The sequence below is a fragment of the Myotis brandtii genome, unplaced genomic scaffold, assembly GCF_000412655.1.
Source record: "Myotis brandtii unplaced genomic scaffold, ASM41265v1 scaffold240, whole genome shotgun sequence".
In the NCBI taxonomy this organism is placed as follows: domain Eukaryota; kingdom Metazoa; phylum Chordata; class Mammalia; order Chiroptera; family Vespertilionidae; genus Myotis; species Myotis brandtii.
In genome coordinates, this window is record NW_005359064.1 from 1,577,548 (window position 1) to 1,593,871 (window position 16,324).

At 35.1% G+C, this 16,324-nt stretch overlaps 1 protein-coding gene across 6 annotated transcripts in view; it reads left to right on the top strand.

The window, feature by feature from the left end:
* ANKRD12 (ankyrin repeat domain 12) overlaps positions 1-16,324 on the top strand; it is a 105,649-nt gene that overhangs the window by 76,597 nt on the left and 12,728 nt on the right. For 5 of the 6 annotated variants that reach the window (XM_005866892.2, XM_005866893.2, XM_014540255.1 and 2 more), the window contains 2 exons: positions 5,097-9,796; positions 13,779-13,877. In XM_005866892.2, coding sequence (XP_005866954.1) covers positions 5,097-9,796; positions 13,779-13,877 — 4,799 coding nt within the window. The remainder of the gene's footprint in view (positions 1-5,096; positions 9,797-13,778; positions 13,878-16,324) is intronic. The other variant, XM_014540256.1, reaches the window with a different exon arrangement.

The following is a 16,324-nucleotide window of genomic DNA, read 5'->3' on the forward strand; positions in this document are numbered from 1 at the left end:
AAGGCAGGCGGGGAACCTGGCTTCCTCTGTCACTGGAGCAAGCAAGCCTCCCTGTTCGCGTCAGCTGCCTGGCTGCCGGCCGCCATCTTGGTTGGCAGTTAATTTGCATATCTCAGTGATTAGCCATTGGGAAGGGTAGTGGCTGTACGGCTAATTATCATGTTTCTCTTTTATTAGATAGGATAGTCACCATGCTGTACATTATATCTTCAGAGCTTTTTCATCTTATCACTGGAAATTTGTACCCTTTGACCACTACCTATTTTCCCCTTACTAGACTTTTTTATTTTCTATAAATTGAATTGCTTTATAGTCATGAATAAGGTGTTTTTAATCTATGTTATTTCATGTACATATGGAATATATAAATCAAGGTATTGTGTATCTAAGATGTGAATATTTCAAGATCAAGCAAAGAATAGACAAATAGCACGTTTATATTTGAAATTCAACTGTAACCTCAGGTGGGTATGTTTAAAGCATTGTTACTGCTTTTTCTTTTTTGTTCAAAGCCTTTTATATGTAAACTAACAATAAACCTCATTTAATACCATACTTTATTTTAGATCCTAGATATTGTGGCAGAGTTGTTTATTTAATCGTGAAATAAACATAGAAGTGGAAGGTATTTATTGAGGTCTTATGAATGATCACAAATTATGGCTTTATCTTCCTGGGTGTTTGTACAGTTCATCTTGACTATATTTAGTGTCTTTTATGTACTCAGAAGTAATATGGCATAATGGTTGTTACGTACCAATTTTGGAGTAAAAAAAAAATGGATTTGAAGACCTTGCTCTGCCACTTACTAACTGGTCAGGAAAATTTTTTTTTAACATTGTTACATAGTCATATTCTGGGCCTATAACAGTGATGGCGAACCTTTTGAGCTTGGCGTGTCAGCATTTTGAAAAACCCTAACTTAACTCTGGTGCCGTGTCACATACAGAAATTTTTTGATATTTGCAACCATAGTAAAACAAAGACTTATATTTTTGATATTTATTTTCTATATTTAAATGCCATTTAACAAAGAAAAATCAACCAAAAAAATGAGTTCGCGTGTCACCTCTGACACGTGTGTCATAGGTTCGCCATCACTGGCCTATAAGGTAGATACAAAGATGAATAAGACAACTTATAGACTTGCATAAATACAGTGTTCATTTTAAGCTTTTGCCAAGGATAATTTTCTTCCACATAAGTTGTAGAAACTCTTTTTAAATCATGACATAATGGCATTTTATTACAGTTAGCACATGAAATAGAGTTTATGTAATTGTGTCCCCTCTTCACTATCTCCACTCCCATTTCCCTTCTCCCTTCTTTGAGGAATACTAAAAAAAATATGTTATGCAAGTGGTCATCAATTATGACTAGTGCTTTTATTTATAAAAATATAAATTCTACCAGACATTAATATAAGAAAATTATTTCTTGGTTCATTCTATTTCTTCTCTCCCCTCATTACCCTCCCTTTTCCCCTCCATGAAAAGTCCATATTTGTATATATGCTTTTTGTTTACTTGAAAGACTAATGTTTTCCACTGCCCTCAGTCTAAAGGACCACTGACTTCCATTGTAACCCTATAATAAGTGAAGTGCCTAGAGTTAGCTTGAATCTTCATGTCTTTAATCTTCTGGTACAAAGTTAAGCAAATATGAAAAATTCTGGAATTCAGCTTTGGCCTTTTTAAATTAATGTGTGCTTTATTGAATAAGGCAGTATTTGATGTTAAACATATATTTTATTTAAATATTTTAATTTAATGATAACATTTTTCTCTTTTTTTCTAGGCAGTGAGTTAATATTTATCACATTCATGGTATGTGTCAGGATATGCTAGGCACATTACATTAATAAGTTCATTTAATCCGCACAGTAACCCTATGAGTTAATCCCTCATAACAGATTACTGACCTATTAAGTGACAGAGCAAAGATTTGAACCTAGAGTTAATGGCAGAACCTGTATACATTCAGAGTCAGATGACCCTAATGTCAGCATATACCTGCAGTATGAATTTAGTGTGTGTTTATTTGACTTGATGATACCTGTTATGATGTATGCTGAGACTACAGTCTTCATTATATTTGAGTGTAGCACCTTCTGTTGGGCAAAAGGGTTCTGAAAATGAAAGAAACTAGCTGGTGGGTTTTTTTGGTTTTTTTTGCTATAGAGTCTACCATTAACTAATTTAAAATCTTTGATGAAATGATATATGCTCATATATAATGTATTTCTGAAAATATTTTGCATCTTACCTGATTTTGTTCAGAAAATTAGGAAAATTATATTTAAACTATAGTATATGTATTTAAGGGTTTTTGTTTTATTCTGTACAAATGTTTTTACTTTTATTATAGAAACCTTCGAATATTTGCAAAAGTAGAAATAGTAGTATTGTAAGCCCACATATTTATTATTCAGTTTTAATAATTATCACCGTATGTTCAGTCTTGTTTTGCCCCTCACAAGTCTACATACATTTTTCTACATTGTTAAATATCTATGGTATTAAATAATTAGAGGCAAACCGAATGTCCTGTCAGTAGAAAAATCAGTTTAAATGATTACATATTAATTCAAGGTAATACACTGCCCTTAAAAATAGTAATAAAGAAATGTAACTTCAAAAGAAAATTTCTATGATCTGTTAAATGAAAAGAAAAATACATGAAATGGTATACATGCTGTAATTTGAGCTGCTTCTTTATACCCTTAAATTCTACCTGAAATTTTTATATATCCTTTATACCTTAGTTTCAATGCTATGTTTTTGAGAAGCCTGCTTTCATTCTCCAGTTCTCCCAAGCAGACTTTCCCAAGTGCACCCTTTGGACCTAGTATCTACTGCCATTTTAGCAATTGGCAGATTATATAACTGTTAAGGGGCAGGACTGGGTTTTTTCATCTTTTCACCCTTATCTCCTAGCACTGTGTGCCTGGCAGAGCACAATTAATATTTAAGACTCATGCTTAGTGTAGAACTGATATTTTACGGGATATCCAAAGGAAAAAATTATTCCCAATTTCCAGTAAAACTAATCATTTGATGAGAAACAGAATATAAATAGAATAGTTATATATAAACATAAGAATTAAATCCTTGAAGACTGCAAGTATGGAACTCCTTAAGAACAAATTATAAATAAGATGTTAACAGAAAAAAATAACATCTGCTGTATAAGTACATATTTTTGTATTCATTTAATCAAGGACCAAAATAAATACTCCCAAAGTAGTTGTTCCTTTTTTGCAACATAAAGTTTTATAGTTTGGTATTATGTATTGCAATATTGGTAATTGGGAATGAAGAATTATATTTTTTTACATATGTACGAGTAGTTAAAATCCAAAAATGTTCTTTTTTTATATCATGTGTCAGTATAACTATATCACTCATTGGCATTTAGTAATAATATTGTCTTAGAATATTACCATATCGTCTCCAAAAACAAGGTTGTAATCTGTCTAGAGCTCCTCTATAGTAGTGCCCAGTAACTTTATAGATTCTCCGAAATACTTCTGGAATTTAAATTTTCATGTGAAGCAAATATTTGAGAGCTAGATCACTTTAGAGGAAACAATATATTACAATACATTTTTAGTTTTTTTATTAAATACTTAGCAAATGTAGTTTTATCATATTTGGAATGATTTTTTGTATTCCCTTCCCTTGGTCAGAGGCCTCAGTTTTCTTTTTTTTAGTTAGAGACCTGGGTTTTGTTTTCAGTTAGAGGCCCATTTATGCAAAATACATTTCAGCTAAGAAAAGGTGCTTGCCCTGGCTGATGTGATTCAGTGGTTAGAGCATCAGCCCACACAAGGAAGGGTTGAGGGTTTGATTCCAAGTCAAGGGCATGTATCTGGGTTGCAGGTTCAATTCCTGGCCCCAGTCAGGGCACGTGCTGGAGGCAACCAATTCACCTGTTTCTCTCCCTTTCTCTCTCTCTCCCTCTCTCTCTCTCTCTCTCTCTCTCTCTCTCTCTCTCTCAGTTTTTCCCTCCCTTTCTCCATCCCTCCTTTCTTTCCTTCCTCTCTTTCTTTCCCCTTCCTCCTCGCCCTCCTTCCCTTCCACTCTCTCTAAAAATAAATGGGAAAAATACCCTTGGGTAAGGATTAACAAAAAATATGCTATGAAGTAGAATCTAGCAGTGCTTTGGCTATATTAATGCAAAAGTTTGGATGCAATTAAATTTTCACGCACTGAATATAAATATATACTTAAAAACAGGAGTTGAGCCTGTTATTTCCTTTATTGTACATATATATATTATTATTATTTTTAAATATTTTATTGATTTTTTACAGAGAGGAAGTACATGCCCTTGACTGGAATCGAACCCGGGACCCTTCAGTCCACAGGCCGACGCTCTATCCACCGAGCCAAACTGGTCAGGGCTATATATTATTATTATCAAGATTACTATAGATAAGAAAATTAAGGAATAGAGTAGCCTTCTTCAGATTGTGTATCTATTTGTCATACTCTTGATTATGGGTATATAGTTCTTTTAATTTTTCTAATTTTTTAAAACTAGATAGTCATTTCTTGTATAGTCAAAATGATCTACTTTTACTTAATTTACTGTCCTTTATGGGAACCACTTGATACCTTTATTAATAAAAATTCTGAAACATAAAACAATCTATGATATTTACATAATTAAACCCTTTAAATCAGTGGTTTTTAATATTTCTTTGCATCAAAGAATATTAAGTTAAATATCCTTTCCAGAAAAACAGTACATATATGTAAAAATTTTATATAACATTAGTAGTCAATATTTCCCCTGAAATCCAGTCCCCTGCTTTATATTACATATTTCTGATACATGTATTGTAAATTCAGTATATCATGTGCTTTTAGATGTATTAAGGAATCCTATCCTGAAGTAGATTCTCTATAAAGCTTTTCCATGACACCGTAGCAGAGTTCTTACATGTTTTTATTGCATTATTCACATGTAATTCTGAAATTTTTTTCTGAATTGTTTGAAATGTTTATTGTATATGCTATGTTTTTCTCTCTGTCTTATTTTTCTGACATTTGTCTTTCAACCAACAATAGATTTTTTTTTTCTTATTCTAGATTCTGAAGAGGCTCAGTCTGTAAATCCTTCCAGTGTTGATGAAAATATTGACTCTGAGACAGAGAAAGACTCTATCATCTGTGAAAGTAAACAAATGATTCCCAAAGCACCTCTTTCAACTGCCCTTGATGAGTATGAGTTCAAAGATGATGATGAAGAAGAAATAAATAAAATGATTGATGATAGGCATATTCTTAGGAAAGAGCTCCGAAAAGAGAATGAATCTGAAGTAGAAAAGAATAGCTTATTTGCAAAACAGGATAAAGCTTTCTACCCTAAATCATTTAAAAATAAAAAACAAAAGCCATCTAGGGTTTTGTATTCAAGTTCTGAAAGTTCAGATGAAGAAATTCTTCAGAACAAAAAGGTTTCTACTCCATGCTCTATACCTGAAACATCAAATTCCGACACACAGACCAAAAAGGAATATGGAGTTTCAAATGAGCACAAACAGAAAGGTAAAGTTAAAAGAAAGTTAAAGAACCAGAACAAAAATAAAGAGAACCAAGAGCTGAAGCAAGAAAAAGAGGGGAAAGAAAATACCAGAGTAACAAATTTGACAATTGCTACAGTAGATTGTTCAGAAAAGACAAGAGAGGAGGGGAATTTTCGGAAATCTTTTAGCCCTAAAGATGATACTTCATTACATTTATTTCATATTTCCAGTGGTAAATCTCCCAAACATTCTTGTGGACTAAGTGAAAAGCAGTCAACACCACTAAAACAAGAACACACTAAAACATGTTTATCACCAGGAAGTTCTGAAATGTCATTACAGCCTGATCTTGTTCGATATGATAATACAGAATCGGAATTCTTGCCAGAAAGTTCAAGTGTAAAATCTTGTAAGCATAAGGAAAAAAACAAACATCAGAAAGATTTCCACTTAGAATTTGGTGAAAAGTCAAATGCTAAAATAAAGGATGAAGACCATAGTTCAACATTTGAAAACTCAGATTGTACACTGAAAAAAATGGACAAAGAAGGTAAAACATTAAAAAAGCATAAATTGAAACATAAAGAGAGGGAAAAAGAAAAACATAAAAAGGAAATTGAAGGTGAAAAAGAAAAATACAAAAATAGGGATGGGGTTAAAGAGCTACAGCGGAGTGTTGAATTTGATAGAGAATTTTGGAAAGAGAATTTTTTTAAAAGTGATGAAACTGAAGATATATTTTTGAGTATAGAACATGACCCCCTAACAGAAAAAAAATCAAAATTGGAAAAAAATATAAAAGATGATAAATCAACCAAGGAAAAGCATGTCTCAAAAGAGAGGAACTTTAAAGAAGAACGAGAAAAGATTAAAAAGGAAAGTGAGAAATCGTGTAAGGAGGAAAAAATAAAAGATTTAAAAGAAGAAAGAGAGAATATACCTATAGGTAAAGAAACAGAATTTAGTTCTTTAGGTATAAGTGCCAGTGAGGAATCTATAAGGTTACATTCAATGGAAAAGGAAATAGAAATTGAAAAACAAGAAAAGCACATAAAAGAAAGTAAGGAAAAATCTGACAAACGATTTCAAAGTAAAGAAAAGGACATTGAGAAAGCTGAAAGAAGAAATTCTGAAAAAGAGAAGAAAATAAAACATGAGCATAAGTCAGACAAAGACAAATTAGATCTTAGTGAATGTGTTGACAGAATAAAAGACAGAGACAAACTATATTCACATCATACAGAGAAATGTCATAAAGAAGGCGAGAAGATAAAAAATATTACTATTAAAAAACCTGATGACAGAGAGAAAAGTAGAGAAAAAACAGACAGAAGACATGACAAAGACAAACCTGAAAAAGAGAGGCACCTAGCAGAAAGCAAAGAAAAGCACATGATGGAGAAGAAAAGCAAGCAGTCAGATAATAGTGACTACACTAAATCAGAAAAAAGCAAAACTAAAGACAGGGAGGTAGATAAAAAGGAAAAATCTAGAGATAAAGAAAGTGTAAATATAAGTAATTCCAAACACTTTCAGGAAGAGAAGAGGTCAAGTATAGCAGACAGTAGTAAAGCACAACAGGAAAAAACATCCCTTAAGGAAAAAACAAAAGATGAACCTTTCAAAACTGATGGAAAGGAAAAAGATAAAAAAGATAAAGACATAGACAGATACAAAGAAAGAGATAAACATAAGGATAAAATTCAGCTGAATAGTTTATTCAAACTAAAATCTGAAGCAGATAAGCCCAAACCTAAGTTATCACCAGCATCAAAAGATACTCGACCTAAAGAAAAGAGGTTGGTGAATGATGATTTAATGCAGACAAGTTTTGAACGAATGCTAAGTCTTAAAGACCTAGAAATAGAGCAGTGGCACAAAAAACATAAGGAAAAAATAAAGCAAAAAGAAAAGGAACGGTTGAGAAATCGTAACTGTTTAGAACTTAAAGTAAAAGATAAAGAAAAAACGAAGCATACACTAGCTGAGTCCAAAAATAAAGCGCTTACTAGGTCAAAGAGTTCAGAGTTGACTGAGCCTTATACCAAGGAGAAACAGTCTAAAGATGCTGTAAGTAACAGATCGCAATCTGTTGACACCAAAAATATAATGAATTTAGGGAAGTCATCTTTTGTCTCAGATAATAGCTTAAACAGATCTCCTAGATCAGAGAATGAAAAGCCAGGTCTCAGCTCCAGATCTGTATCCATGATTTCTGTTGCTAGTTCAGAAGATTCTTGTCATACTACAGTAACCACCCCAAGACCTCCAGTTGAGTATGACTCTGACTTTTTGTTAGAGGGTTCAGATTCCCAAATGTCCTTTTCCCAGTCGCCTTTTCTGCCAATTGCCAAATCTCCTGCACTTCATGAAAAGGACTTCGATAGCCTAGCTGAACTGCCAGAGCGGATTAAACCACCATATACAAGCAGACTTCCAACATCCCATCTCCGATCATCTTCTGTAGAAGATGTTAAACTTGTTATAAATGAGGGGAGAGCAACTGTAGAAGTTCGAAGATGTAGCATGCCATCTGTCATTTGTGAACATACAAAACAATTCCAAACAACATCAGAAGAAAGCAATCAAGGTGGCTTAGCTGTGCCAAGAGATATTTGCCCTTCTCCCAAATCTGAGGTATCCTCAAATGTGCCTGAAAGAGAACTTTCAAATGTATCAAACATAAATTCCAGTTTTGCCACCTCTCCAACTAGATCTATAAACAGCAAATATATTTCAGCTGATATAAATGTTACCAAGAGTTCTGCTCCAGTGGGCACTTCAATGGACAGTCCTGTTCATTTAGAACCATCTAATCAGGTTGGTGTGATCCAAAATAAATCATGGGAGATACATGTAGATAGACTGGACTCATTAAGCACCAGTGACTTCATCGGCCCAAACTCTAGTACTTCCGGTCAAGATTCTTCTGTTCAGGTTTTTTGTAATTCTGAAAACAAAATACTGAAAGAACAGAATACTGACTTTTTATGCCTGCACCAGACTGAACTGCCAGTAAACTCCTGTGCTCAGGATGCAGCATCCTTTCTACCTTCACAGCAACCAGGCTCTTTCCACAGCCAATCACTTTCAGATACTGAGTCTATTTCTAAACATATGTCTTCGTCATATGCTGCCAATCAAGATCCAGGTATTTTACAACATAAAAATGCAGTTCAGATTATCAGTACTGTTTTAGATACTGATAATGAATCTACAAAAGATATGGAGAATACTTTTGCCCTAACAGATGTTCAGAAGACAGATACCTTTGTTCCAGTGTACTCTGAAAACTCTGTTCAAGAAGCATCACCAAATTTTGAGAAGGCTAATACTTTGCCTATATTACCATTAGAGAAGGACTTTAATGGAAGTGATTCCTCTTCCCAGCTAAATATACATTATGCATTTAGCAAACATATATATAAGTCTTCCAATAGCCATGAAGTTGAAAATAGCACTTCTGATATTCAGGTTATTTCACACGAAAAAGAAAGCAAGCTGGAAAGTTTGGTTTTAACTCATTTGAATGATAAGTGTGATTCTGATTTATGTGAAATTAATGCAGGAATGCCAAAAGGAAACCTAAATGAACAAGATAATCCAAAGCTTTGTCTTGAAAGTGAAAAGTGTTTGCTTTCCATCGAAGAGGAAGAATCACAACAAAGCACTTTATCATGTCTGGAAAACCATTCACAACAACCAGCTCAACCAGAAATGCATAAATATGGGCAATTAATTAAAGTAGAATTAGAAGAAAATGCTGAAGATGATAAAACTGAAAACCAAATTCCTCAGAGGATGACTAGAAACAAAGCAAATACAGTGGCAAATCAAAGCAAACAGATTCTTGCTAGTTGTACAATATTACCAGAAAAAGACAGTGAATCTTCATCTCCTAGAGGAAGAATAAGATTAACTGAAGAAGATGATCCTCAAGTTCACCACCCACGGAAAAGGAAAGTGTCACGTGTACCTCAGCCTGTGCAAGTGAGTCCCTCTTTACTACAAGCAAAAGAGAAAACTCAGCAGTCTCTGGCAGCCATTGTAGATTCTCTGAAACTAGATGAGATTCAGCCATACAGTTCAGAGAGAGCAAATCCATATTTTGAGTATTTGCACATAAGAAAAAAAATTGAAGAAAAGCGCAAATTGTTATGTAGTGTTATTCCTCAAGCACCTCAGTATTATGATGAATATGTGACATTTAATGGATCATATCTCTTGGATGGAAATCCCTTAAGCAAGATTTGCATTCCCACAGTAAGTAAGATTACTTGATATACATCTGCAATGCTGTACAATAGAAATAATAATGCAAGTCACATGGAGTTTTAAATTTTCTGGTAGCCTCATTTTAAAACATAAAAATAAACTGGTAAATTAATTTTAATATTTAACCAGCTATATACATATTTCAAAATATAATCAATATGGACAAGTTATCATTGAGACCATTGATACTCTTTTTTCGTTATACTAAGTATTTGAAATCTGGTGTGCTGGTGTATCTACAGTACATCTCAATTTAACCTACCCACATTTCAGTAAGTGGTCAGTAGCCATATGTGGTTAGTGGTTGCCTTATTGAACAACACTGAGCTACAGTATTTTGTTTCTCATTACCTGCTTTTCTTTCTGTCCCAAAAATATGTTTTTATTGCTTTAAAGGGTAATTCCTTTATATGTGCTTTTGATTCCATTCAGTCCACTCTTCTCTGGAACCTTCCTCTATTACAATACTTCTCACTAGTATATTTTTCAATTTTCCTTCTACATTGGCCTATATCCCCCCATTTCGAACATATTTGAGTCTCCTTCATCCAAGGGAGAAAAAGTTACCCCTTGGTAACTCTGCCAGGTTGTCAAGCTCGCCCTCTCTTTCCTTCATTGCTGCACTCTTGGAGAGTAGTCTGTGCCTCCTGTGTCCTCTGCATCACTTCCTGTTCCCCCTTGACTATTAGGTATTGGCAGAGGTCACCAGTGAGCTTGCAACTGCCAGATCCATTGGCCTCTTTCTTTTTCTTTCTACTTGACTTCAATTATTGACATTGTGACCATCTTGGTCTAAATCAAATTCTCCCTCTCCCACTCCCACCCTGGTCTTTTGATGGCACTCTTTTCTAATTCCCTTGCCCCACTGATGAATCCTTTCTCTCTTTTAATGACTCCTCTACCCACCCTTTAAACATCAGAGTTCTCTAGGAATCAATTATTTTGTCAGCTTTTTGCCAGTGTGGTCTTACCTATTGCTATGGTTTCAGTAATTTTTCATGTGCCAGTTAGTCCCAAAAAATTATCTAGCTACATATCATTTTTGTTGACCTCCAGAATCAAATCTGGGTGCCTCCAGGCATCCTTACCTAAATGACTTTCCGATAACCTGTCATAGGAAGCTAACTTGCACATAAGCTAACTATGGAATTGTGTGTGAGAGACTTACTAGTTAGTGCTATCAGGAACAATACCTATAGTGTGTGAGGGAAGCCAAATTGGGCAGAGCAAGAAGTTGAACTGAAATGCAGTTGCAACAGTGACCTCAGCTGAAACCACAAGAGCTCTACAGGGATGGCCTTCCTGATAAGTAGCCTGCACTCAGAGAAGAAACATAACCTTGGCCAGGCCAACTCACTTACCTGAAAGGTAATTCTTATAGAGGTACTCCAGTGAGAGCTGTCAGCCAACACTCCTAGATGCTGGGGGATGAGTGTCTCATTGCTGAAGCAGGCGGAAGGGGAAGATTTAACCATGCACCATAGCATTCACTCTGACCTCAGACTTCACATAGACTACAAGGAATGATTTCTCTCTCCCTCAAAAACACATCTTTATCCATTAGTGATGATACCAAAGTAGAAACCTACCAGTCACCAAATTCTAACCATTCTACCTTAGAACTTTCTGCAGAATCTATACCTTCTTCTATACCTGGCTTAGGGCCCTCATCATTATCTGTCATTTAGAACATTAAAAGAATTTTTTCCCCTTTTTTTTTTTTTTTGAGAGAAACATTGATGTGAAAAAGAAACATCTATCGATTGGTTGCCTCCTGGGTTCTCCCTGACTGGGGATTGAACCCACAATCTGGATATATGCCCTGACTGGGAATTGAACCCACTACTTTCTAGTGTATGGGACAACTCTCCAACCGAGCCACACCGGCCAGAACTTTTTACTACTTTTTTCTCTTCATGTCTTTCTGCTGGAGCATTTTCTTTTGTTAAATTTATATTTCTTTAAAAACAATAGAAAGCTATTTTCTTATGTAAAGATCTCAGCTGTGATTAGCTGACTTCCCGTCTTCTACAGCTTAAAATCCATATCTAAGTATAGCACAACCATTCACTTCATATTCTGACCCCAATCTACCCATCTGGCTTCATTTTCTTACTGCTACTTCCAAACTCACCCACTACATCAGCCAATCTGAACTCTTCTATGGAAATCTCTTGTTCATTAGTTTTGGTAGTTTGGCAGTGCTGTTCTCCCTGCCTGAAATGTTGCTCTCTTCAGGTCCCCTTTTATAATCCTCTTTCATGCCTTTGTTCTAAGCTGTGATGTCACCCCTGTATGAAATCTAGTCAAGGCAGAATTGCTTGTGTCTTCCTTATACTTCCCCTATAATATTGTAGATAACTGTTTAGGTGTCTGTCTCGGTCTCTCAGTGATAATTTTATTAAGGGCTAGGGCACTATCTCTTGTAGAATAGTTCCAAGTTTATCTTCAGCCATGAATACACTACTGATTTCTATAACCATGTTTCTAGCTGCTTCTAGACAGCTGAATGCCCCACACTATCCTTAAAATCAGTATATCTAGCCCTGTATCTAGTGTTTCTCAGTGGTTAGAGCATCAGCCCACACACCAAAGAGTTGCGGGTTCGATTCCCAGTCAAGGGCACATTCCTGAATTGCAGATTGGATCCCTAGTCCTGGTCAGGGGGTGTGCAGGAGGCAACCAATTGATGTGTTTCTTTCACATTGATGTTTCTCTCTCTCTCTCTCTCTCTCTCTCTCTCCTGAGTTTCATGCCTTCCTCTCTCTCTAAAACAAAAATATAAATGGGAAAAAATATCCTTGGAATGATTAACACAAAAAAAATCATATCTAATACCAATCTTGTCTTATCTCAAAAGTGCTCAGTGGAACATATTTTAAGAAAAGCTGGTTTACAGACTAGACTACAATCTTTATTACTTTGCCCCTGCTGATCTCTCTATCCTCATATCCATCATTCTTTCCTTCCTGTTATGTTCCTGGGACTCAAGCCTGCTTATAATTGCCTCCAAGCTCCGTACTGTTGTTTCATGCATTTGATTATACCATCCTCTCTTCTGGGAATTACCTCCCTCTTTTCTTTCTCTTTCCTTTTTCCCCACAACTCATTTCTCTTAACTCTTCTTTTAGGTTAAGGCTCAGGCATTACCCTCTGAAAGAAGCTTTCTCTGACACTCCAGCCTCAAAGGAATAGATACTTTTCCTCTGTGTTGCTTGAAAGAGGTGTGCATGATTGCAAACTACAACAATAGCACCAAACACTCCACTTAACTCTTCTTGTTATAAATTTAAAGTTTACAGGACATAGAAATCAAGCAAATGTATCATTGCAATTAGAGGCCAGCTTATTGAAAAATGATCAGCCCCAAAAAGTTATGTCTTATATTTTCCATATTGATTCGACTAATTGAATCCTTATGATATTTAACAGGTTTTTCAGTCTTCCATAATTCCTGTAAACTGTTTACTGATTATAGAGTCTTGATTAGATCCAGGTTTGATTCTTTGGCAAGAGCTTTTCATATATGGTGTTGTATAATTCCTGTTGTACATCATGAAACACACTATCTGTTTCTCTTAACCTTCAGAAAAGTCAAAAGAGTCAACTAAGTTAGTATACTGTGCCAAATATACTGAGCTATCTTACTTTGTCCTAATAATGCTGACAATAATTATAAGCTGGGATGAGAGAGGGGGAAATATAGATTCTCTAAGGCAGCAGTCGCCAACCAGTGGTCTGAAAGTTTGGTGACCTCTGCTCTAAGGTATCTAGTGGAAGAATATTTAGGGTTTCAAACAGGTGAAATTGAAAAGTAATTGTATAATGGTTACTATATTATTTAATTCAGAGAACATCTGAATTTATATCTTCATTTTAAGTTATCTACTAACAGGTTTTAATTTTATAAGTGTAGCCCATTATTATAAATAAAACCTAATACTTTTAACTATTACATTTTTAAAATTAGATTACACCACCCCCTTCACTGTCAGATCCACTCAAAGAGCTGTTTCGGCAACAGGAAGTTGTAAGGATGAAACTACGTTTGCAACACAGCATTGAGAGGGTAAGAGATGTTTACATTTACATTTATGCTAAGAAATAACTTTTAACAATATATTACAATGGCCTACAGTTTTTTATTAGTGAATTTTTCTTATTTAGATCCATTTTGAGATATGGTTTGTTAACTTGTGCATATCTGATTAGATGGAGAATTTGTAAGCCTGTTTTAGGGTAGCTGCTCCCATGTTACAATTTATGTTCAGTATATTTTCAATTTATAAAAATTTCTAATAATTTTCTCTTTTAAAAAAAATACTTTTACTGATTTTGGAGAGGGAGAGAGTGAGAGAAAAACATCAATGATGAGAAAGAATCATTGATTGGCTGCCTCCTGCAAGCCCCACACTGGGGATTGAGCCCATAACCCGGGCATGTGCCCTGACTGGGAATTGAACCATGACCTCCTGGTTTGCTCAACCACTGAGCCACGCCAGCCAGGCTAATTTTCTTATTGAATTTGCATAACTATAACAGTGAATTCCTAGTTGGACATTTGGATTTCCACATTTTAGAACTGTTGCTTGGTACCAGTTAGTTTATTGCAAAGTACTTACAGAGGCTGTGCTTACTGATCCTTACTTTAGTATTTCAGTTTCTAGTGGTTAGTCTTGGCATGAAATGACAGGGGGGAAAACCTATCTAATTATTTATGAAAATCATAAAAGGCCCTGGTCGGTGTGGTTCAATTTGTTGGAGCATCGTCCCATGCACCAGAAGGTCACAGGTTCAAACCCAGTCAAGGGGAGAGTACTGGGCTGGGGTTAGGGAGGTTTAGCCAATTGATGTGTCTGTTTCACATTGCTATTTCTCTCTCACGCACACCCTCCCTTTCTGAAATAAAAAAACACCTTCTTAATCTTTTGGGATGGTCAGGGACTTCTGCAAATGTGATATAACGTAGTTATGTACAAACAAAACCTTGTCTACAAGTCTTTGATTCATACATGATTAATTCCTTAGGGCAGAGCTTAATCTTTTTTGTGCCATGGACCCCTATAACAATCTGGTAAATATAAGACCTTTTCTCAGAATAATGTTTTTGTGGGGTTTTTTTCAGAATAATGTTTTTAAATTAATAAATTGATAGCATTACAGTGAGAACAAATAAAAGAAGGAAGCACTGATACAGAACTTACAATGCATGACCCATGTCATTGAGCAGTAAGTTAGATCATATAACACATATATCAATAGTTGTTTTAACTATCAAGCACCTACTACAGAAGCCATGCTTTTTACAGACAGTTAAGAATTGTCATTTGAACTGTGCAACTTGCAGAATCTTGATAGTGAAAATGACTCATTCTCCTTCGTATTGACCATCACACAATTTAGAATTGCATAATACTACCAAGCAATTTAAATGTCTGACCAATATGAAGACAAACAGCTTTATCATTTGTTGGCTGAATAAACTACTGGCCACAGAATTGCTTGATAGTTGGCCAGCTGTGTTGCACAATTTACACAGAAAGCTGCTATCATGTGTCATGAAGTCGCAGGTCTAATAACTATAGAATTTCAAAGAAGTGAGTATAAAAATATGGGGGCAATATCTGCAACAACTGTAATATGAATTGAAAATATTTGTGATTTTTATTTTGGGTTTTGTTTTTGTTTTTAATCCTCACCCAGGGATATTTTTTTCCTTTGATTTTTTTAGAAAGTGGAGGGGAGGGAGAAGAGAGAGAGAGATAGAGAAAGAAAGAGAGAAACATCAATTGGTTGCCTCTGTCATACACCCTAAGCAGGGATCAAACCTGCAACCCAGGTATGTGCCCTTGACTGGGAATTGGACCCACAATCATTCGGTATGCAAGCTGATACTCTAACCACCGCACAGGGCTAGAATGGCTGTAATTTTAAAAGACAGATAGTGAGTATTGGCAAGAATGTGAAAAAATTGGAACCTTCATACATTGGTGGGGGGAATATAAAATGGTACAACTGCTATTTAAGACAGTGTGGTAGTTCCTCGACAAGTTAAACATAGAATTACTATGTGACCTAGCAGTTCTCTTATTTACCCAAGAGAAATAAAAACATACATTGAAACAAAAACTTAAGCATGAAATATTCATAGCAGCATTATTCATGATAGCCCAATGCTGGAAACCACCCAAAAGATCGACAACTGATGAATGGATGAATAAAATGTGGTATATTCATACAATGGAATATTATTCAGCCATAAAAAGGAACAATGTACTAATTAATACATGGTATGACATAGATGAATCTTGAAAACATGTGACATGAAAGAAGCCAGTTACAAAAGATCACATATTATATGATTCCATTTATATAAAGTGTTCGGAATAGATAAAATTCATAAAAGCGAGAAACCAAGATGGCGGCATAGGTAAACACCTGAAATTGCTGCCTCACACAACCACTTCAAAACTACAATTAAAAGACAAAACGGACATCATCTAGAACCACAGGAAG